General features: G+C 36.0%; 1 protein-coding gene across 3 annotated transcripts in view; it reads right to left on the bottom strand.

Moving 5' to 3' along the window:
- Window positions 1–23,718, bottom strand: part of LOC111044316 — a 54,731-nt gene that overhangs the window by 18,804 nt on the left and 12,209 nt on the right. For all 3 annotated transcript variants that reach the window (XM_022329416.2, XM_022329417.2, XM_022329418.2), the window contains exons 3-8: window positions 22,990–23,069; window positions 21,634–21,802; window positions 14,499–14,694; window positions 12,693–12,852; window positions 9,508–9,664; window positions 8,459–8,827 (exon numbers count right to left, since the gene is read on the bottom strand). In XM_022329416.2, the coding sequence (XP_022185108.2) occupies window positions 8,459–8,827; window positions 9,508–9,664; window positions 12,693–12,852; window positions 14,499–14,694; window positions 21,634–21,802; window positions 22,990–23,069 (1,131 nt within the window). The remainder of the gene's footprint in view (window positions 1–8,458; window positions 8,828–9,507; window positions 9,665–12,692; window positions 12,853–14,498; window positions 14,695–21,633; window positions 21,803–22,989; window positions 23,070–23,718) is intronic.

Below are 23,718 nucleotides of genomic sequence, written 5' to 3'. Positions count from 1 at the left end.
ACGTTCAAACCAAACCGTCTACGAAATGCACGCTGGGTCGCCACCACACTATCCTTAATTTTAAAGAACGTTTCGACTACAAAACCACGATGCTCGCCAGTCCACGGCATGGTGTCTACTAATAATGGCGTCTTTTCCCCCACCACATGGAACCTCTCCCACTCCGCTAACTCGCGCGCGTACTCTTCAGTGACTGATTGAAACTAGGGAGTCCACTCTGCCCCACCTGTATAAAAGAAGAAGAACTTGATCTGGCTGTGAGAAAGCTGAAACTTGGAAGATCACCTAGACATGATGGCATCACACCAGAAATGATCAAATATATGGGACCAATAGGTAGAAAGTGGTTCTTGAGAGTGATAAGATTAGCCTGGAGATATAAGAGAATCCCCAAAGACAGGGAAGTATCAGTAATGATTCCCATTTACAAAAAAGGGGACAATAGAGAATGTAGTAACCACAGGGGAATATCCCTTCTGAGCGTACCTACTCAAGAATACTGCATGAGAAGCTGAAATGTTTTATTGAAACAGACATTGAGGAGGAGCAATTTGGCTTCAGACATGGTAGAAGTACTCAAGATGCCATTTTTATCCTGAAACAAGTCCTAGAAAAAAGTGTAGAGTATGGCAAAAACGTGTACTTGTGTTTTATAGACCTCATCAAAGCATTTGACAGAGTACCCTGGAATGCCTTATGGAAGAGATAGAAGAGTGAATGATGATTTGTTGAAGGCCATCCAGAGCTACTACAGAAGCTGTAGGAGCTATGTGAGAGTCGGTAACTGCTGCTCTGAGCAATTTGAAACAAGAGCAGGAGTAAGGCAAGGAGATATTCTATCACCGTATCGTTCTGTTATACTGATTGATGGAGTGATGAAGGCCTGCAAGGATGGAGAAAAAAGATTGACAGTGGGTCACTGGCGACTACAGAGAGTAAAAGTCTCAAAGCTGGCTTACGCAGATGACCATAATTCATTTTATTACTTGTCATGGCTAAACAATGGTAAGCATAGACAATAGTCACATACAGTCAAATTTTAACATTCATTTACAAAGTAAGACTAGATAAATTTTTAAAATTGTGAAAATATAATATTTGAAAACTTATAAATAATATGTCAGTTACAACTCATACTTATATAGAAACAATAAAATCTGGAAACTTTAACATTGCACTCGAAAGAAACACGATAGATTCTTAATACATTTTTTTTCAGTCTTATTTTGTTTTTCTCTAATCAGTTTATTAAGGATTGCCAACTTTAGGGACACTGGGCTATCAACCAGATGTTCAGTCTTGTCCTGAAAACTGTCAGTGTTTGAGCCTCTTTCAAGTGGTTCGGCAACGAATTAAATACCTTGTTAGCCATATGCTGTGAGCTAGATTTGTAGAAGGTCGTTCTGTGTGGCTCAATTCTCAACGCACCTCTGGATCTTGTGCTATGACTATGGATATTTGACCCTGTTGTCCAATTTGTCTTGTATTTGAAGGCAAAGATAGATACGTAATATATATAAAGAGCAGGGACATTCATTATTGCCGCTGATCGGAAGAGAGAACGGCATGAGGACCTCGGTGGCTTTCTAAATATAATTCGTATTATTCTCTTTTGTGCCCTAAAGACCGGCAGAGAGTTTCCTGAGCCCCCCAAAGAAGTATTCTATAGGACAGTAGAGGCTCGAAGTATCCATGGTATGCAGTGACAACTGCATCTCGGTCGAGCATACTAGAAAGCCTTGACACCAGAAAAGCTACAGAATTCAGTTTTTTCAGGAGTGAATCAATGTGAACAGACCATGACAAGCCCTGGTCAATTGCCAATCCCAAGAAACCGGCAGAAGAGGAGGACTGCACATCCTCACCATCTATACTGAATTGGACCAAGCTGGAGGTGATCTATGAATCTGAAATTCAATGACAATCTTCATGGCCGTTGGATTGGTTGTGGAAGTGATTTTTCAGATTGGCCTTCCCGATCACCAGATTTAACTGTTTGTGACTTCTTTCTATGGGGTTACTTGAAGGGAAACGTTTATACCCATACCTTCAATAATGATGAACTAAAACAATCAATAGAAGAGTAACTTCTCCGGATAACGCGGAGTTTCTTTGTAAGAGCTTACGAATAATTTCTTAAGCGCTGTTAAACAAGTGTGTTGCAGTGGATGGGTTTCAATTTGAATAATTTTGGACTTTAAGGTTTTTCATTAGACCATGTTCTAGTTCTTATCATTTAAAAGTCATATTGCCCTAAAGTGCAACAATAAAAATATTTTATAAAACCAATAACACCTTTTTAATGTTTTCAAAGTATTGTTTTTTCAATATGCCGCCATTTTATTTCTACGACGGTTAGGTAGTTGCAATTTTACCAGAATATTTGTAGAACCTACTTTGTAAACTGTGTCAAATTTGAAAAAGTTCGGTGTATGAATGGGCACGTAATATAAAATCAAACGTGTAAACCTCTTCGTGGGACACGGTGTATAGAAAAGGACCAACAGGCAAAGCCCAAAACTATAAAATATCAATCTAGTTTATTATCATTCATTTTTATTATTATTTTATTATCTTCTATCTTCAATAATATATCTCTCCCTACTATATTTCAAGTAAGCATTTCTTACTTTAATGTGAAAAAGCTACGTTTGTAGCAATCATATCACATTTCAAACAAAGGCCGGCCACTAACGACATGAAAAGCCTGCTGAACATGTCTGAACAAGTCTTATTGTTATTGGTTGTTTATGTTGGAAGCTGCTGTCAAAGAACTGTTTATTGTTCGAAACCTTTCGCCTGAATGTCTTTTTCGTTTGAAGACATTCTGTTTGACATGTTCGAAAGACGTCCAATCGTTAGTGAACAGCCAAATCTGTAAACTGATCTTTAATTCATACAAACTTGATATTTTATTATTCTGTCTTCTAAAATATAATGACGTTAGGAAGCTAGGTCTTTTAGGAAAGCATGGTGAAAACACAATTAATAATATGGGGAAAGATTGATCGATATGCGTATAAAATAACAATTTATCGATCACCAACACAAAATTTCCTCACAAAGACATACATCGCTTCACCAGGGTCAGATGCTCAAGAAATGAAAAATCTATTATAGATTACATTATTGTTCCAAACGTGATTTCAAACAGGGCCAGGTGGAGAAGAGGAGGACTGCACATCCTCACCATCTATACTGAATTGGACCAAGCTTGGAGGTGATCTATGAATCTGAAATTCAATAGAATATGTTTTGGTAATATTCACCTCCAACTTATTTGCCCTGCACCAGTTGGTCACCTCACAAAGGACAGCATTACCAGTCAACTGAAGTTCTTCTATTCTATTCTATATTTTTAGCCGTTACCCGGAAATTTGCATCGTCAGCAAAAAGAACAGACTTGGCTGAATGAACATTAGCAGGGAGGTCGTTCATATATATAAGAAACAGCAATGGACCTAGTATTGAACCCTGTGGAACTCCCCTTCCTACAGGACAAAGCTTAGATCTAAATTTAGCATTCACAACTGCACCCTCCATACCCTCAATCTATACAACTTGGCTCCTCCCACTCAGATAGGATCTTATCAAAGATAGGCAGTTACCGTGGATCCCATAGTAATAAAGCTTTCTGATAAGAATCTCATGGTCCAGGCTGTCAAATGCTTTTTTAAGATCAACAAAGAAACCCAGTACTTTGTGACCACGATCTAGAGATGAATAAATATTACTTATGAAGTCCTCCAGAGCATCAAAAGTTGACTTCTTAGGCTGAAATCCATACTGAGACCCTGAAAAGAGATTGTTTCCTTGAAAGTGTGCAAACAAAAGGTCATAAATTCCTCTCTCCCAAATCTTTGACAATGAGTTCAAGTTAGCTATTGGTCTATAATTGTTAACTTCCTTCCGAGAGCCTTTTTTGAAAACTGGTTTGAGTTTGGAAATTTTGAAGCAAGACGGGAACGATCCAGAGGTAAGTGACTCATTTAGTAACTAGGTCACAGGACCACTGACACATTGAAAGAATTCCCTCAGTATCCTTTTGATGGTATGTCATAAATTATTCCACTTGACATTTTCTTCTTCAACCTAACAGCCATATACACAACCTCCTGTTTAGTCCACACTGAGGGCTCGCAAATAACGTCATTTCCAGAATCTGAGTTCGCAATCAGTCACAGAGAGATAGAGATTAAGTTGAAAAATAGAAGAATTGAACAGGTCACCAACTTCAAATATCTTGGAGCTACCATACATCAAGAGGGCAGAATAGAGGAAGAAATAAATTCTAGAACTGCTTCTAGTGGTGGACTATACTATGCGCTATCAAGAGGGTTCCTTAATATGAAAGATGTCAGCCAGAAAGCGAAAATGACAGTCTTCTGGTCCACATATGTTCCTACTTTGATGTACTCTTCTGAGACGTGGACTTTGACAGAGAGAAGTAAAAGTAAGCTGCAGGCCCAAGAAATGCGCTTCCTACGTAGAGTGATTGGGAAGACAAGAAGAGACCGACTGCGAAATCAGGCTATAGGAGCGGTGGTCAACTCTAATAAATAAATAAATAATCCAATTACTCAGAGGATAGAGGAAGGGCAGCTTAGATGGCTGGGCCACGTAATAAGGATGGGCGAGGAGAGGCTACCAAAACAGATATGGGAATGTAAGGCAGAGGGAAGAAGGCGAGCTGGAAGACCGAGAAAAAGATTGTCTGATGACCTCCGGAGAAATTTAGAGTCTAGGGGAAGTGATTGGCCGTTTGGCGCAGGATCGTGATGAATGGAAATCTCTTGTAAACTCTACACCGCAAGGTAGAAGAGGCTTCGATTAAGTAAGTACCTAAGTAAGTAAGTAAGGAAGCTAGGTTTGTTGTTATAGGTTTGTAGTTATTATTATGATTTACTCACTGATAAAGGAATAAGTCCAGTTAACTATATGAACATTTTTCAAATGAACATTCGTAGTATTTATAAGAACTTTAATGAATTCATAGTGTGTCTTAATAATTTCAAAGTGTCATTCGATATAATAATTCTAACTGAAACTTGGTATTCTGGAGATAAGCCTATTAATTTTTATATAGATGGCTACAATTTGCTAAACCAGCCCAGTAAACTTAATAAATGCGATAGTCTTTGCATGTATATTAACAAAAAATATAATTTCACAGTTTTAGATTGTGAGTTGATAGAAGCTAACGCGCTGAGTGTTATTGTTGAACTGGGTAATGATTTGATAATACAAGTTATCGCAGTCTATAGGTCTCCGAACAGCAACACAGATAATTTTATCCGAGTGTTGAATAACTATCTTGAATCTCTTCCGAATAATCGTAATGTAGTTTTGGCAGGTGATATTAATATCGATATTTTGAGCACTGATCGCTGTACATTCCAGTATCTGAATGTTATGAATGGAAATGGTTTTAATTCTTTAATTAATATTCCGACTAGAAAAGTGGATAATAGTCAATCTTTAATTGATCATATATTCTTCAAGAATTCTACACATTCTATCGAACCAAAAATAGCTAATGTCTTTAAATTAAATATCACTGATCACTTTGCTACCACTCTTCATATAAATCTAAACAGTAAATTGCCTCACACTCCCGTCACACAGACAAATATAATTACTATGATTGATTTTAATAAACTTAAATCATACCTACTGCACGAGAAATGGGAATTTCTGAACAATGATGATTCTGTTGATTCTATGGTTGAGAGGTTTGTTAATACTCTTACAAATTATATACATATTTCTAAATATGAAAAAAAAATTAATCATAAGAAAAACCACTGAAACCATGGATCACGCTTGGCTTGATAGAGTCTATTAATGAAAGAGATAAAATTGCCAAACAACTAAAAAGGAACCTTTCAATACTAACTTGAAAAATAAATACAGGACATATAGGAACCTACTGAATAATCTTATAAATCGTACAAAGGATGATTATTATAAAACTAAAATTAACGAATGTGGGAATAATGCAAAAAATTATGGTCTTACATAAATGAACTACTAGATAGGAAAAGGAAAGAAAATGAAATAAAATTAAATGCACATGAATTAAATAAATACTTTGTAAATGTTGGTAAAACTTATGCTGATAGGATACCTAAATATACCAGCCAGTCCGCTTATGAATTCAAATATAAGAAAAATAACTCGAGATTGACCGACTCTTTTGTCTTGCAACCGGTAAATGAAATTCAAATAAAAAATGCCATACTCAGTCTGAAAAATAATACATGTCCAGGTATTGATGGTATAAATAGTAAAACTTTAAAAATAGTAGCCGATTTCATTGCCTATCCTTTCACATCAATTATAAATAAATGTTTTCGCGAAGGAGTTTTTCCACAATTGTTCAAGGTCGCCAAAATCAAACCTCTATTCAAATCAGGTGATAACTATAGACCAATCAGTTTGCTTAGTTCATTAACGAAAATAATGGAGAAAGTGATAAAATTTCAAATTATTGAATTCTTTGACTTACATGGGATAATAGAAGACCACCAATTTGGATTTCAAAAAAATAAATGTACTGATGATGCTCTAATCCATTTCTCAAATTCTGTGGCAGATTTGTTAAATAAGGGAAAGAAAACTCTTGCGGTTTTCCTTGATCTAGCCAAGGCTTTCGATACTGTGGCTCACAACCAACTACTAAATAAACTGGATCGAGCAGGAATCAGAGGTACAACTCTGAGATTGTTCCATAGCTACCTTGCACATAGATCACAAATTCTTACACTTGATGACTGTGTGAGTGATCTGCCTCTCTCCGGTTATGGTCTCCCTCAGGGAACAGTCTTATCACCAATCTTATTCCTTCTTTATGTAAATGAGATACTCAGATTAGACCTGAATGGAGGTGTGGTATTCTCATTTGCTGACGATACTGTGCTGTTGTTTGGAGAGAGCACCTGGCAGAGAGTCTATGGAGCCGCCTCCAGAGGCATCTCCACTCTGAAGAAATGGTTAGATGTTAACTCCCTAAGCTTAAATATTAAAAAAACAAAATATATCGCCTTTTCAAGAAATATCTCTGGACATGAAGAGACAAATTGTACACTTAAATTGCATTTAAATTGTAATTTATTAGACGATGCTCCCTGTAGATGTCCTGAGATTGAAAGGACTAGTCAAATAAAATATTTGGGTTTGATAATCGAGGAGGGATTCAAGTGGAGAAGGCATATTGAATACCTATGCCATAAACTAAGGTTTGTCTCCTATAATTTTTATAAGTTGAGGTCGATACTTGATTTATCAAAGTTGAGAATGCTTTATTTTGCAATTGTACAATCTCTATTAAATTATGGCTTGGCGGTTTGGGGTGGTACTTATGACACTCTTTTGTTACCACTATTCATTATACAGAAAATGATCATAAAAACCATATTAAATAAACCCATATTGTTCCCCTCAAAAATTGCATTCAGTGAATTGAGAGTCATGTCAATCCGGCAACTCTATGTGCTTAGCATATTTAAATATTTCAATAAACATAGAAGCTCATTTTCAAGAATCAATGTAACTCATAGAACAAGATACAATCTACATAGATATATTACTTATGATTCGAATTTAACGGTTATTCGTAAGCAGCTGGTATACATCGCTCCAAAGATTGTAAACTGCATCCCGAACGAGCTCATCGGTGTACCTATTAAGTCTGTACCAATAAATATTAAAAACTGGATACTTCACAACTATTATTTCCATCTTAATATTTTATGAGTTCAAAATTTTTTCAGCTTTTCATTATTGTCTGGATTAATTCACAATTAATAGCATTTATTTTAAATATACTTACCATTGTTTGAATAAAAATATTCCATTTTAAATTATTAGCTTAAGATTTAGAAACAGTTACGGTAAGTCTCTACTCCTACTGGCGAACAAGTGTTTCACTTATGCCAGTAGTTCTTCACCTCCAGCCGTATTTTACAGATAGATGATATAGATATTTAGAATAATAATTATTGTTTTTTTTTCTGATTGTCACATCTTTGTAAAGTTTTTGTGTTTTGGTGAAATAAATTGAATTGAATTGAATTGAGTTCCTGTTCTGGAAGTCTATGTGATTGTGTTATTACATAATTTGTATTTCATAACCACATAGCCAGCTTCCAGATCCGAAAGACACATACAGGATCATTTACATGAGTAACATTGCCATGAAAGCCCTTTATCAAAGTCATAACAACCACCTTGTACCAAAATTGTAGTATCCTTTACTCTAGAATATTGAACAAAAATTCAAATTGAAAAAATCGAAGCAATAGTAACCAGAATAAATTGAACAAGTAACTCAATTCAAAGTAATAGTTCACAATTAATTGATGAACGAAGGAAAACAGAGTATAGAAATCCTAATTGCGAACTATGTATTTATAAATAATTTGAAATTGTTTTGGTGATTGTTAACAAGGCTACATACCTCTTCGGCACTGGTACCAGGCAGCGCAGCCGGAAACGCAGACGCGGCAGCGCCGTCAAAGCCGACGTCGGATGCAGCCAGCAGCTCGGCCGCAGACGAGTGGTGCGCATGCGTGTGGCAGTGGGCGTGGCCAGCCAGCAAGTGAGCGTGACCTGCCCCCTCTCCTGCCGCCCCGCCGTGGTGCGCAAGGCAGTGGCCGTGGCCAGCCAGCAAGTGGGCGTGACTTGTCCCGTCCCCTGTCACCCCACTCACCGCCACCCCGCCCCCGCCCACTGGCAGCACACACTCCATGCAGACCGAGTTGCACGACGAGTTGGAAGGCGACTTGGACCGCCAGTACTGCAGCTCTGTTTTGCACTTGTTCAATTCCTGCAAGCATATAATCAATTATGAAAGTACTGGAATTAAAAATCTCAATATCAATAAAAAAGTATTTGAAAAGTTTTTAATCAAAATACATAATTGTATTATAATAAACCTTGAGAGGTGACATTGACTTCATCAACACGTCAGTTGATCAAGAATCAGCCTGAGTAGGCAACTTTAGTACATCAAGCTTTTAGTCTGCCCAAGTTCCTCTTGCTTTCGGCATTCCAGTGCATACAAAATCATATACGATATACCTATATTTTTTAAGACGACCAAAAAATTAATTATAATCATTTAGATTATAATCTAAATCATCAAGATCATTTTTAAACTTATGAACAATATATTAGATATGATCATTGAGGTCATACCTAAATCATCCATATCATGTATAAAATTATCAAATAATTCTGAATAATTCCAGCAAGCAAAAAACAAACACCCCTAACCTAGGTTACTCGCTACTCTTACTTTGAACCTTCAACCAACTTTTCCCTAACTAGCTAGTGTGCAATGTGTATCAGCTGACTGTGTATCAGCCTGCAACGAAACATGAACTGAAAGGCTAAACTTTACATTAGTTTCGGTATCTCAATAAATGGTCAAAAAAGACCATTTCTGATGAAAAATGGAACCATTAAAAAGGTAGTTCTACCCAAAATAGAGGGGAAAGGGCTCACCTGCAAAACAGTACTGAATTTTCTGGACGTCTCCTCGTTCTTCTTGTCATTCTCGTCGAGTCGACTGCCATACTCGACGATCTGCTTCTGCTGGTCGGCTATCTTGCCCTTGCAGTGTCGCAGCTCGCGGCGCATCAGTCCAAGCTGGTAACTATACCTGCGTCCCAAACATCAGCAATCATCAAATCTATTCCTTCACAGTCTATTTATATGCACAATAATCTAATGAGATCGGCCTTACACTACTCACATAGCCTAAGGCAAACTCAGTCATCTCACTGATGACCTTACTAATCCATTTTCATACTACACATAATTATGAGTATAGTTTTTTTACACCTTCATATTATTATAATACAAAAAGATAATAAATGTAATATAGAATACTTATTAATAAAAACTAACGTAGAACTAAAATTATTGAAATAAAAGAAGTTTTAATACTTTCAAAAAATACATTATGGCAAACTTACTATTGGAAATTGCACAATTAAACAGCACATATTCATAATGTTAAATGTATATTGAGTTATTTGTTTATGTAATAAGAACTAGAACTAATCAGATATATGGAAATCTAAATTTCCAGTTGTAAGTATTTTTAGACAGGGAATTTTGATGTAGGAAAAATTTGACCGAAAGTTATTTAGGTATGTTTATGACTACTCTGAACCACTCAAATTTATCAAAATTATCCTTCCTCTCATCCTTCCTTTCCTCACTCATTTAATCAATACCTCACTTTTAACGTCGGTTTTCCCCTAATGACTTGAAGTCATCCATAGTAATCCCCTTGAACAAGATCCCTAACCCCTCTCTCTCCATCTGATTACAGGCCTATTAGCTTATTGTCCGTCTTGTAAAAGGTTCTGGAAATCATTGTTCACTCCCAATTGAGCACATTCGTCCATGGCTCTGGATTGATTGGTGACTTTCAATCGGGGTTCCGCAGCGGTCATAGCACCACCTCTGCACTCCTGAGTCACTGATGACATCCGTAGGGCTATGGATAATAGAGAGCTAACAGTTCTAGTCCTAATAGATTTTAGCAAGGCATTCGACAGTATTTTCCATCCTACTCTACTCTACAAACTCAGAAAATTAGGTTTTTCCAACTCCACTGTGGCATGGGTGAGGTCCTATCTTCGGGGTCGGTGTCAGTGTGTGAGAGTTGGGGATGCCTCTTCACGGTGGCGTGAAGTGAACAGAGGAGTTCCTCAGGGTTCGGTATTGGGTCCTCTACTGTTCAGCATTTACATAAATGACGTGACAAGCACTCTACTTACGACCAGACATCCTCTGTATGCAGACGATTTACAAATATACCGACACTGCAAGAAAAATGACTTTGGCGTCACAGTTGATGAGGTCAATGCTGACTTGACTCGTTTGGTACAGTGGACTGAGAATAATGGACTGAAAATTAACGAGACAAAATCAAAATCTATAGTGATATGTTACTCAAGACTTTTAAACACAATTGACATATCTAACGGACCATACATAACATTGAATAACATACAATTGGAATACAGTTCTGACGTGAAAAATTTGGGACTGACAATGACAAGGACTCTTGACTGGACCAGCCACGTGACTCAGACTTGTAACAGGGTCATTGGGGGGATCATGACATTGAAGAGGATCTCTGACTTCATTCCCTTTCCAACAAAGGTTATGCTGGTCAAGACTCTGATTTTCCCAATCTTCAACTACTGTGACATTGTGACTCTTGACATGACAGTTCAACTTTTGCAGAGGATGCAGCGTGCACATAATTATTGTGTTCGCTTTATCTTCAACCTGAGACGTGACGACCATGTGACCGAATACTTTAACAGATTTGAACTCATGAAGCTGCGTGAGAGTAGATCACATCATGCTTTGTGTTTCCTGCATAAGATATTGAAAACCAAAACGCCTAAGTATCTGGAAGTGGAGTACCGTTACTTGGGTGATTTTGGCCGTGGAGGAACGCGGCATGGATCCCATTTGCTGGCTGTCCCAACACATAGGACTGTTATGTTCAATAAGTCGTTCCTTGTGACAGCCTGTAGTTTATGGAATTCTTTGCCTGCTGAGCTGAAGCTAGTTGAGGGACATCGCCGGTTCGGCGCGGCTGTCTTGCGGTGGATCAGAGGTGGTGGACTCGGCTGGAATGCTCCCTAACCCGTAATTCAAGTCTGTATGTGTGTGTGTGTGTGTGTGTGTGTGTGTGTGTGTGTGTGTGTGTGTGTGTGTGTGTGTGTGTGTGTGTGTGTGTGTATGTGTGTGTTCCTCTCTTTCTTCCTTCTTTCTCTCTTCCTTTTTCTTTTCTTTCTTTTTCCTTCTTCCCTTACTTCTACCGGAATAATCTATGGATTTGGATTGAAAATTCTCAACTGTATTCACTTTTCTCTTCTTCCTTTTGCATAACCCCTTTTACGTACTTAAATTCGAAAGGAGTTCAAGTTTTCTCTTTTTTTATTTTTATTATATTTATATTTTTTTCTTGTTAATTTGTTTTATAAGTTATTGTTTTCTTTTACTTTAGTTCATTGTTTATGATGTTGTTTTAGTTGTAACTTAGGATTGTATGGAGGGTTAAGTGTAAGAGAGGGCCGGCTGCGCCCTAACTTCTCCCTCCTAGGTTTTTAATAAAGGCAGCGATTCAATTCAATTCAATTCAACCACATAACTTAGACCCTGAATTATCTCCTTTCAGAATGATGAACAATACTACTGGAAGATAATCAAAGGCCTAGAAATTTCGATATAAATCTATAAAAAGTTCTACAGACAAGCTGCTACCAAGGAGCAGCATATGAATATTAATTAACAAAACAAATCAAGTCATAACACAATAATATCAACTACTTCCTTACGAATAGTTTCAGCAATGTCAGTCAGACGGTCTCTGGCTTGCAAGTTCAGTTTGAGAGCTGTGAGGAAAATGCAGTGTTATTAGAGCAGAAGCACGGCAAGCCATTGATCCCCAGCTCAACTGACGGCTCTGTATCTGCATCTTGACCTGAATTAAACTTTCAGACTTTAGTTCACATTACAAATAGATCCATTAAAAAGTTTATTGAATGTATTCATTCAATTTTATTATGATTATAGTGTTTTATACAATAAATGAATTAAATATTCACAAATTCTTATAATTTCTCTAGAAATAAAATGATTTAATATTTGCAACCCACCTTTTCATGCCCTGTTTGATTTTCCTTATGCGCTTACGCAGCATGATGTTGGACTGGGGCGTGACGCAGGGTTCGGGGGGCTTTTCGTCGGAATTGTGGCTGTTGGAGTGGCCTGGCGATTCGTCTCCACTCTTGCTTTGGCTGCCGTGTGGTGGCGAGTCTGCAAAACAACATTCATTCATCAAGCCACACTATTCAAAATCACTTTGTGATAAACCTGTTCAGAACGAACCTAAATCAGATGTTTTTTATTTATTTATTCCTCATAAATTAGAAAATGAATCAATATACACTGCAATAATTGAACTATTGTACAAAATCAAATATTAGGAAATATTTCCCAAAAATCTGGTGTGGTGCACTCACACAACTTTCCTTGCCGTTATGAAAATTGATCAACTGACGCTAGTGTTCCCGCACATCTTAAGTCTACTTTTCTAAGATCTGAGCCAGCTGGTGGCAGGACAATAGCGCTGCAGACACACGAAGTCTGCTATCTTTTCATAGTGAATGATTTAATAGAATCAACAGTTGCCAACAGTTTGCAATTGAATAATCTTATTTTCTCTAATTTCGAGCTTATTTTCAATTTTAGGTGAAAATGCTACTGAACATTAATGGTAGAGATTTTTATGCTCAATCTTTTCCACTTGAAATTTTTTGTTTAAATTGTATCTGAAGCCTGATAATTGGGAATCTAAGATCAAACTTGGCATAGATGGTGCAATGCTCCTGAAATTTTTACAGATATGAGACTTGTGGCAGTTGATAGAGCTTATCAATGACTTTTCTAGGTATGAATTTAATCAAAATCGTTGGAGCCGTTTTCGAGAAAATCGCGAAAAACCCTGTTTTTGACAACATTTTTGCCATTTTAGCCGCCATCTTGAATTGCATTAGATCGAAATTGTTCGTGTCGGATCCTTATAGTGTAAGGACCTCGAGTTCCAAATTGCAAGTCATTCCGTTAATTGGGAGATGAGATATCGTGTACACAGACGCACATACACTCATACATACACTCATACATACATACACACACACACACACACACACATACAGACCAATACCCAAAAACCACTTTTTTGGACTCAGGGGACCTTGAAACGTATAGAAATTTAGAAATTGGGGTACCTTAATTTTTTTCGGAAAGCAATACTTTCCTTACCTATGGTAATAGGACAAGGAAAGTAAGAGGAGCAAGCTCGAGCTTGGTGAAGGAGCCAGCCGAACTTCGGCAAGCTAAGAATTAGTGAGCATGAAGATAAAAAACATAGTGACCATTAAAAATTAATAAATATAAATAAGAAATAATACATGAGTTTCAATACAAGAGTATAATAATAAAATAATTATTATATATAACAATAAGACAGCAAGAATGCAACAAAATAATCATTACATTTCATTAAGCAAAAAAAAAACCCTACTATATGATACGACGAGCAAAGTACAAGCCAAAATTCTTTTGGGCAAATACATAAAACATATGTATCCTTCTCTCAAAAAACAAAACAAATGCTAAAAATCAAAGGATAGTTATGAATCCTTAATTAGCACACAAGTAATGTTAAAAATCTGTCAAGCCCTGAGACTAGGATACACAGGATATACAATGTTCACATTTCTCAAATAATTGAGAAACTTATTTCCAAAGCGCGTGATTCAATCTTTCAGGGGATGAATCTTATTTGGTTGGTTTTCTTACTAATCCACTTTGTATTAAATATCTCAAATATCATAAACTTTATGAATAATATCAACCAATACTGCAAGTTTAAAGTGAATCAAACAAGGGTTACTTACTAGGTAAAGACGAACTGAAATCTAGAAATTCAGATCCGAAGTAAGCGATCTCGGGCAGCGTGGGCTCTATGTGCTCCTTGAAGTATTCCATGGCCATTGTGGACAGGTCAAACAACTCGTCAGTCACCTTGTAAGGCCGCGCTAGTTTTGGCGTCACTTTGATGTAATGCAGAATTCGGTACACTTCATCCAATATCTGTCAAACAACACAACACAATCAATTCAGATTCATCCAACTAGTATACAAAAAATTTACAGTTGAAGTATGTCTACTTCATTTAGAATGTAATGAATTACATTTCAGAATTCATCAGTTAGAATGTAAGCCATAAGTAATAGTCGAGAAGAAACTTTAACATTTTTATGTAAGATCTGCCAAGACAACAGAGAGATTTCATGTCTATTTTAACTGGTAACATTGTGATTTAAAAGTAAGAACACAAGCGATGAAAAGTTAAGGTTCGACCAAAAATATTATTTTTTGTTGCTAAGTACCGGGGTCACGAATAGAAACTTTACAATCTACCATATAGACTAGGTGCCGGTTTGTGAAACTGGGCCTGATGATTGTTCAAGTGACTGACATAAATAACAATTTTTAGAATCTTAAGCTGCGTTTACATTAAAGTTATTAACAAAATGTTAATAACTTAATCCATATAGATTCTATTAGCTTGAACGGAACTTGACAAACACATATGTTCATCATGGGTATAAGTTATGTTCAATCTAATAGATTCTATAAGTATTAAGTTATTAACATTTTGTTAATAACTTTGGTGTAAACGCAGCTTTAGTTTAAATTTTTGTAAAACATTTTCTATGTATGATTACGGACAAACAATAGGTTCAGCCAAATTCATGTTATTTTTTCTAATTCAATTAAAAAATAGGGTGTAAGTGTACGTCCAGTGCCAAAATACATGTCATCAAATTTTTGGTTGGATCTATTTAGTAGGCTATGTTATTTTGAGCACAAAATCACAAAAATTAAACGGCGGTCACTATTGTTTTTAAAATAAACTAAGTTCAAAGTAGCACAATTTTATAAGCATTTAACCTATAAGCCATTTTGACTATCGAACTTCCCTAACCTAAAGCTTTTCCTAACTTTTCTAACATAAAGCTTTCCCTAACCTAAGCTTTTCCTAACCTAATATATTAGAGGTGTTTGAAATGTTGTGAACAAAGAGAGGTTAGTAAAACTAAACTATTTTTCAAAAATTTATGATGAGTGACCGTCGTTTATTTCTTGTGATTTTGTGTTCAAAATGACAGGCTGCACTTTAGTATATGAGCCGCGGAATCTAGCATTGAGACATACATAGATCGATAGGGGAGGTCAAGACGAGTTCAACCATGTATCACATTGTTGTCGATTTCCAAGGATTAGCTGAACAAACATGGTGGAAAGCAGAAATTTTTATATAGATTTTTATTTTTTATAATTTTTTTATGGCTACAATACGTTTTAGAATAGTACAATTTCATGTAAAATTTTACGGGGAATCCACTGGAACCGGTTTCAGGTTCCAGAATCTGTTCAGGAATCCAATGAAACTAATTTCAGGTTTGTAACTTCAGTAGTTTTCAAGATATTGCAAAAAAATATGCAGAAAAGTGCAAATTTTTGATTTATAAGAGGTTAACCTGTTTTCATGATTATTGATAGGTATTTTAAACTATTGGATTTAGTCGAATGATAGATTCTAAAGAAAAAATGTTCAATCACTTGATAGCCTAAACTCAAAATTGTTCAAGATATTTGGTCAAATAAAAATATTGCAACTCCATTTTTTGCTACCTAGGGAAAGCCTAGGTTAGGAAAAGCTTAGATTAGGAAAAAAGCTTAGGTTATGAAAATCTTAGGTTAGGAAAAAGCTTAGATTAGAAAAAGCTTAGGTTAGGAGAAGCTCGGAACCAGGAAATTCTTAGGTTAGGGAAAACTTTGTTTAGGAAAAGCTAGGATTAGGAAAGTTTAGGTTAGGAAAAGCTTGGGTTAGGAAAAGCTTAGGTTAGGGAAATCATAGGTCAGGAAGAGCTTAGGTAGGGTAAAGCTTATGTATGGATAAACTTTGGTTAGGAAAACTTAAGTTAGGAAAAGTTCTGGTTAGAGGAAGCTTAGGTTAGGAAATCTTAGGTTATTAGATTTTGGGTTAGGAAAAACTTAGGTTGGGAAAAGTTCTGGTTAGGAAAAGCTTAGATCAGGAAAAGCTTAAGTTAGGAAAAGCTTACGTTAGGAGAACTTAGGTTAGAAAAGCTTAGATTAAGAAAAGCTTAGGTTGGGAGAGATTATGTTAGCAAAAGCTTAGGTTAGAAAAAAAACTTAGGTTAGAGAAAGCTTAGGTAGGGTGAAGCTTAGGTTAGGATAAACTTTGGTTAGGAAGCTTAGGTAAGGAAAATCTTAGGATAGGTAGAGCTTAGGTAAGGGAAAACTTAGGTTAGCTTAAGTTAAGGGATAGTAAAGCTTAAGTTTGGCGAAAATTTGGTTAGGAAAGCTTAGGTTAGGAAAAGCTTACATTAGGGGAAGCTTGGATTAGGGGAGGCTTGAGTAAGGAAAAGCATAGGTTGGATGAAGCTTAATTTAATTAATTAAGTCTGGTTTGTTTATTTTTTCAATCTTTTAAAACTTCTGAATTGCATTGGAAGCTTAATAAAATGTGATGCTCAATATTTTTCTGCACTATGCCTATGCAAACATATTTAACTCTTCTAAAGCTAAAATACTACATTAGCTTGCATTTTTTCCAAATATCTTAATAATTTATGAAGGCTTCAACCTCAAATCTATTTCAATGGATTCCCTGCAAAAATCTAAATGAGATTTAGCTAATTTTGTAGTCACTGGAATAGTAAAAAAATTGAAAAGTATGGAGTGTGCAATTTTTTTCCCAAATATTTCCAACAATTTTTAGTTGAGGCTAACAAGTGACTGAACATATTTTCTTTAGAATTATCATTCTACTAATTCCAATAGTTTAAAATACCTATTTATCACAAGTTAACCTCTTTTAAAGCAAAAAATTGCACTTTCCTGCACATTTTTTGCAATATCTCAAAAACTACTGAAGTTACAAACCTGAAATTAGTTTCATTGGATTTCGCGTTAAATTTTACATAAGATTGCACCATTTTAAAACCTATTGTAACTATACAAAAATTTAAAAAAATAAAAATCTATATAAAAATTTCAACTTTCCGCCAGGTTTGTTCAGCTAATACTTGGAAATCGACAACAATGTTATACATGGTTGATCTAGTCTTGACTTCCTCTATCAATCTATGTAGGTCTCAATGCTAGATTCCGCGGCCCATAAACTAAAGTGCCCAAATGACATACTAAATGACCCCAACCAAAAATTTGATGACGTATTTTGGCACTGGGCGTATTATACTTAAACTGGAGTGTTTTTACTTTTATTTTCAAGTCAAAATTTCAGTCAAAAACAATCAAACCATACATTTTTAGATCAATTAATGCTGATTACAAAATACAATCAAGTTATTTGCTAAAAAATATACGTAAAGAAAAATGCAAAATCTACAAAAAATAGTACATAATAAAAATAATACCTGAAATTCAGCTGGATATTACTTGATTCTAAATCATAAAAAAGATTATAACAATGATAATTAAAATAGTATAATTATTATTATATCTTATTTATACACTGTAATAATTAGCGTTGAAGGCTTCTGCAAAGGTTAACCAACAGATCAGTAGAGTTGATATTTTCAAAACAAAAATCAACAGCTGAACAAAAACACATTGTTCTAGCCAGATGAGAATATCAAACATATGGAGTAAAAAAAAGTTGACAAATCGTTCCTGAAAATAAATAACCGAATTTTATCAGCTGTATAATACTAGTAGTTCTGTGAACAGTAGACCTCGCGCTCAGTAAATTACAATTAATCAATTTAAAATGTCTAGAAAAAATCATAAATAAACATAGAGCTTTTTTCTATCGTACCGTGACGTGTCGTCCCGGAATGTGAGTGTGAGCGCTGTTATCAGGTCTGGCTGCAACTGTCTACAACGTTGATGGAAAGATACATTTTCAAGATGTTCTATGTTTTTGAACGGGTAGTATTATAGTCAACTGTCTACTAACGTTGTTGGGAAGATACATTTTCAAGATGTTCTATGTTTTTGAAAGGGTAGTATTATAGTCAGCTGTCTACTAACGTTGATGGGAAGATACATTTTCAAGATGTTCGATGTTTTTGAACGGGTAGTATTGTAGTCCACTAGACAGCTGATTTATGATGAATAATTCTATGGTCTGATTTTTACTCTAATATTGGCGTATGAAGGAGCCTCCTTTTTCCTTTTATATTAAACATTAAGAGAAATGCCAAACCGTCGTCTTGAATCTTAGACCTCAATTCGCTCGGTCAATAAAATGCTTGGGAAAATATAGGAAAAAAATAAAAGTTTTGAACCTTTCTTTTATGAATGTGTGAAGAAGGTGGATAGGCTACAGTCTATATAAAATACCAGAATGCCACCCTTGCTTTAGGAACTAAAAAGATGAATTAATTGACCGAGCGAAGTGAGGTCTAAGACTCAAGTCGACGGTTTGGCATTTCTCTCAATGTTTAAGGGCCGGTTTCCGAGCTCGGGATCTATAAGTTCTGGACTTACAGAGTCCAGGACTAAAATAAGCTCTTGTGTCTGAATTGACTTTCTGAGTCGCGATTTTATCTTCTAAACTCCGGAGTCTATCAAGTTCTCGACTTAATTGAGTCCAGGACTTTAACGCAGTAAACATGAAGGAATTTCACAATATTGTGCTGTTGTATTGTTAGCATTATAGCAAAACGAAAACAGCTGATTTACAGCGGGACAATTTAAATGAGCATGCTCTAAAAACTATTTTGTAAAAATACGTTTCGATTTCTTTGTAGGCCTATTCAAAGCAAAACCTTTGAAAGGTGAATGAATAAACATTTCATTTTACGTTATGCTATTATTGATCATTGATCCTAACCAGTAATTTTGGAATAAAATTTTAATTAGGCTATTGAGTTTGAAAATGTATTTGTTTTGAAAAAAGCTGGAATAATAATTTATTATTGTTATTATTATTTTTAATATGTTGAATATGACATTGATAATAACATTCAGATTGGAATATAAATTCCAAGGCAATCATTGTATTATTTTGCTTGAACATTTTCAGGTTATGTCACAGTCGTACAATGAGGTTAGTTTTTTACGCATAATTCTGATACAATTTTATTCCAAAATGAACTTGCAAACTATAAATTATGAATATAGATGGACTAATCCAAATAATTTAGGTATTCCATGACATATTTTTATCAACTCCAAAACAATAACTGAATTGTGTTTGCTCAGTTAAGTCTAGAACTTGAATTTAAACCCTACCCCAGTCGAGGGTTTAAAATCACGCGTCCGACCGCGCGGTGTGATATACAATGGAGCTAATGGCAGCGTCCACATGCACCACTCACTCAAATCTGGACGCGCCGCGCACTGCGCCGCCCAGACTTTCAACCTGAACCGCGCGGCGACAGCGCAGTTCCCAGTACACTACAGTCAGTTGGACTGTACACATGAGAGCAGTCGGACGCCAGTTTTGATCTAGTTCACTTGTTTTGTGTAGTGATTTTACAGCAACTCTGTTCAGTGTGCAGCCATGGAAATGAACAATTTTGACACAGAATTGTTTATAGAAGAAGTAAAAAGTCGACGTGTCATATGGGATATGGCGAGTCCTGATTACAAGAACAGAACAAGAACCTGATGCCAAGTCGTCTTTTACGATCTCCAACAAATCGTCAAAAAATGAAATCGACATTCGCAAATAGTTAAAAAATTTGGGTTCGTATTTCCTCAAGTTAGGGTAAAGTGTCACAAAGGCCCAATGCGTTAATCTATCGGTCAAAATAGGGTGAACCCAAAAGTTTCTTTGCCTTCGTTTTCTCGCTTTATATCTACGATACACAAGCCACATACATGTTACCTCTTCAACTTCCATTGCTAAACTGGAGGTGGACGCTGCGTATAAAACGCTCGCATGTGTACAACAGCAGAATTTTGGACGCGCGTCGCACCGCGCGGTGCAACGCTACCATGTGTACATAGCCTTAGACTTCACTTCGCTCGGTCAACTAAATAATCCTGGATAAATTATAATATTTTTGATTGTAAAAAATTAATTTTCATCAGATAGAATGATTATCACGGAACTGGATGAATTATATCATATGGAATACAAATTCAAACGTGAACTGAGTTTGTTAACATTTAAAACAAGTGACATCAGGTACTTGTGGATGAGAATACTGCGTGAGGTCTACTGTTCACAGAACTACTAGTTAATAGGTTAAGAGTGGCCAATTACGGTACTTAGGACCGTTTGCACAGTGAAAGCTTGAACTGAATTCAATCAGCTGGTGGCTTAAACTAAAAATGGTGTCTTAAACTAAAAATCTGATGTGGCGCACTCACATAACTTTCCTTGCCGTTATGAAATTGATCACCTGACGCTAGTGTTCACGCGCATCTCAAGTCTACTATTCAAAGATCTAAGCCAGCTGGCTACAGGACAATAACGCTGAAGACACACGATGTCTGCTATCTCTTTACAGTGAATGGCAACGGCCCTTAAAGTGAATAATTTATTGGAAGTAGTAAGTTTATTAGATTCCAGGTAAACCAATCCCTATAACGGATCTGCAAGTTTTTTCATCCTGAATCCAAAAAACATACTGGCCACTTACAACTATCCACTTAGAGTGAATAATAGCTGTAAGTGCCTCTATCTCAAGTGGTCACCCGTACAACGGGAGTAGCAGGCGCATGAATCTAGATATCAGGTCAAATCATTTCTTACTGTCATGATTATTTTTACAAATACATGGACATCGACCACTACCTCCGTAAACAAAGCCGCAGTGCATTCGTGTGACAACAAAAACAGATGGGGCTCCTACACCAATAAAAACACTAGCTGATATAGATCAGCTGAAATCAACGAATTTTTATTGATGTAGGAGCCCTACCTGTGCTGACGTCACACGAATGCACTACGGCTTTGTTTACGGATCGACAGGTGTCCAAGTCTTATCAGTTTATTTAATCGCTTTTCTGTTGAAGTATTACCTCTCCGGCGAAAAAACAGCAGTGTTTGCGTTCGATGTGCTTGCCGAAGGACATCTGCAAGAGTGTGAGTCGCATGTGCAGTGTTTCTATGATGTCCGACTCACAGGCCAGTGGGTGCGTGCGTCTTGCCGATTCACGCCGCGGCATTTTCGCTTTTATCGCTTGAAACCTGAAATAATCACAAGAAACCTCTATTCAACAACTGAACTATAATATTATACGGCTATTGAAACTATGAAGTTAGCTAAGGAGCGCTGACCTTCTAGGAGGACGCACTTAAGCTGCTGATAGATAGGCATAGGCCTACTATTCATAGTGAGATACACTTCAAACTGTCAACATTGATATTTGTGACAAGTTCTGGCACACTTCTAAGTGAATCTCATTATAGCTACATCAATTATTCAATTACTCTAATAAAATCAAATACAGTATATCTGATTCAAAGATTGGAATTACTTTCTATTCAACCTCATTTTGTTATGAATATTTCGAATATATTTTTTCCAACTTTGTGTGGATAGTCAAGAAGCGGAATCGAACCGCTATAAGGAAAAACACTGTGGAACAGCCCGAATTCAATTTTTCGTTCGTTTTTAATCATAATTCTGATATTAAGATTAAATTAGATTCAGGACAAACAAAACAAGTGCAAAAATTGACTATATTATTTCTAAAAAATATAAAAAACTTGTTCCTCGAATATTGGTCCCCACTATTACAATTTTGACCATGTTGTTGCAGTTATACATTTTAGTAAGATCAGACTCCTCAATATCATCTAAAATTTCATCTGAAAATTCTAATTATTTTGATAAATGAACAAATTCATACATGTGTTCAAGCATCTCTAGTTGCTTGCCCGGTCTCTCAGAATAGCAACGTTGCAAAACTATAGTTGATTCATTGGAAAGAGAGACGACATATCACTTGAGCACGTTCAAGAGTGATGACTCAATATCCATTGTTTATTGTGTGACTCATGAATTCCAGTCTACAATGTTTTCATGGAAACAGAGTTACGTATGGGATTATTCAGTTCAGTCTATGGCAAAGACAGCCACTGTGAATCGGTCTTGCTACTCCAAGATCCAGTCTCACACGCGCATGTTTGTTTACTTCCTCTCGGCTCCCAAAACCTGGTGCGAATCAAGTTGAATGCAGTGGAAAGTTAAAATGAATTGGAGTATGCTCTATGTAGTAGAATAGCTTATGACTTGAGACCTACTGTTACAGCGTTGCCAGCTAATTGGGTTGGTAGACCCAACTCAACTAGAGATAGCAATGGTCAAGTTATAATCGACCAATGTAAAAATCAATTTAAATTGAAAATCGCACGATAAATTAACAACTTACCTATGAAGCATTTGATTCTGTAGCCTTTGAAACGTTAAATTTAAAACTGAACTGCATACACGATCTAGATGGCGACACACCTATAATCAATGAAAAAAGGGTCAATAACTTACTGAAAATAATGAACGTTTCCTCCATCAACACAGGATAACATAATCAACTACATTCTAAACAAATTTATTAATTCCACCCCATCTCAACAGAACCCACTGTATTTTTTGTTTTCTTTTCTTTCAAACCCCATCTTTGCCTAAATTAAGAACACAACACTTGATTATTGGAAAAATCTTAGCATAATTATAATATAGTTTCTTTTGTAAGTGTTACAAATGAAACAGTCCTCTGAAATAAGATTCCGGATTAAATTTAGATCTTATTACAGTACCACTCAAATGTTGGCTATTGAGCTAGACCAACTTTCAGAGCTTCATCTTAAATACAATATTGGAAATGGAAAATAGGAGACTATAAGTATAGTAACGTATTTGAAGTGTCCAAAACTCAGCGGTTATCCTTATAACTGCCATTTTGTTTTTTCACTTGGAAATTTCCATCTCAAGAACGAAATGTTGTTCGGGACGATGGAAATTAATGTAATATTGATGTTTAAATTGTGAAACGTGGTCATGCATGCAATACGAAAATAATAAATTTATCTGTTATTCTTTGACCAATCTTAATAAATGAGGTATCCTTGAAATCTTGATAGAATTTGCTAACGTTTTTGTC

The sequence above is a fragment of the Nilaparvata lugens genome, chromosome 8 (genome assembly GCF_014356525.2).
Source record: "Nilaparvata lugens isolate BPH chromosome 8, ASM1435652v1, whole genome shotgun sequence".
Taxonomy (NCBI): Eukaryota; Metazoa; Arthropoda; class Insecta; order Hemiptera; family Delphacidae; genus Nilaparvata; species Nilaparvata lugens.
This window is presented reverse-complemented; position numbering and strand designations above follow the sequence as displayed.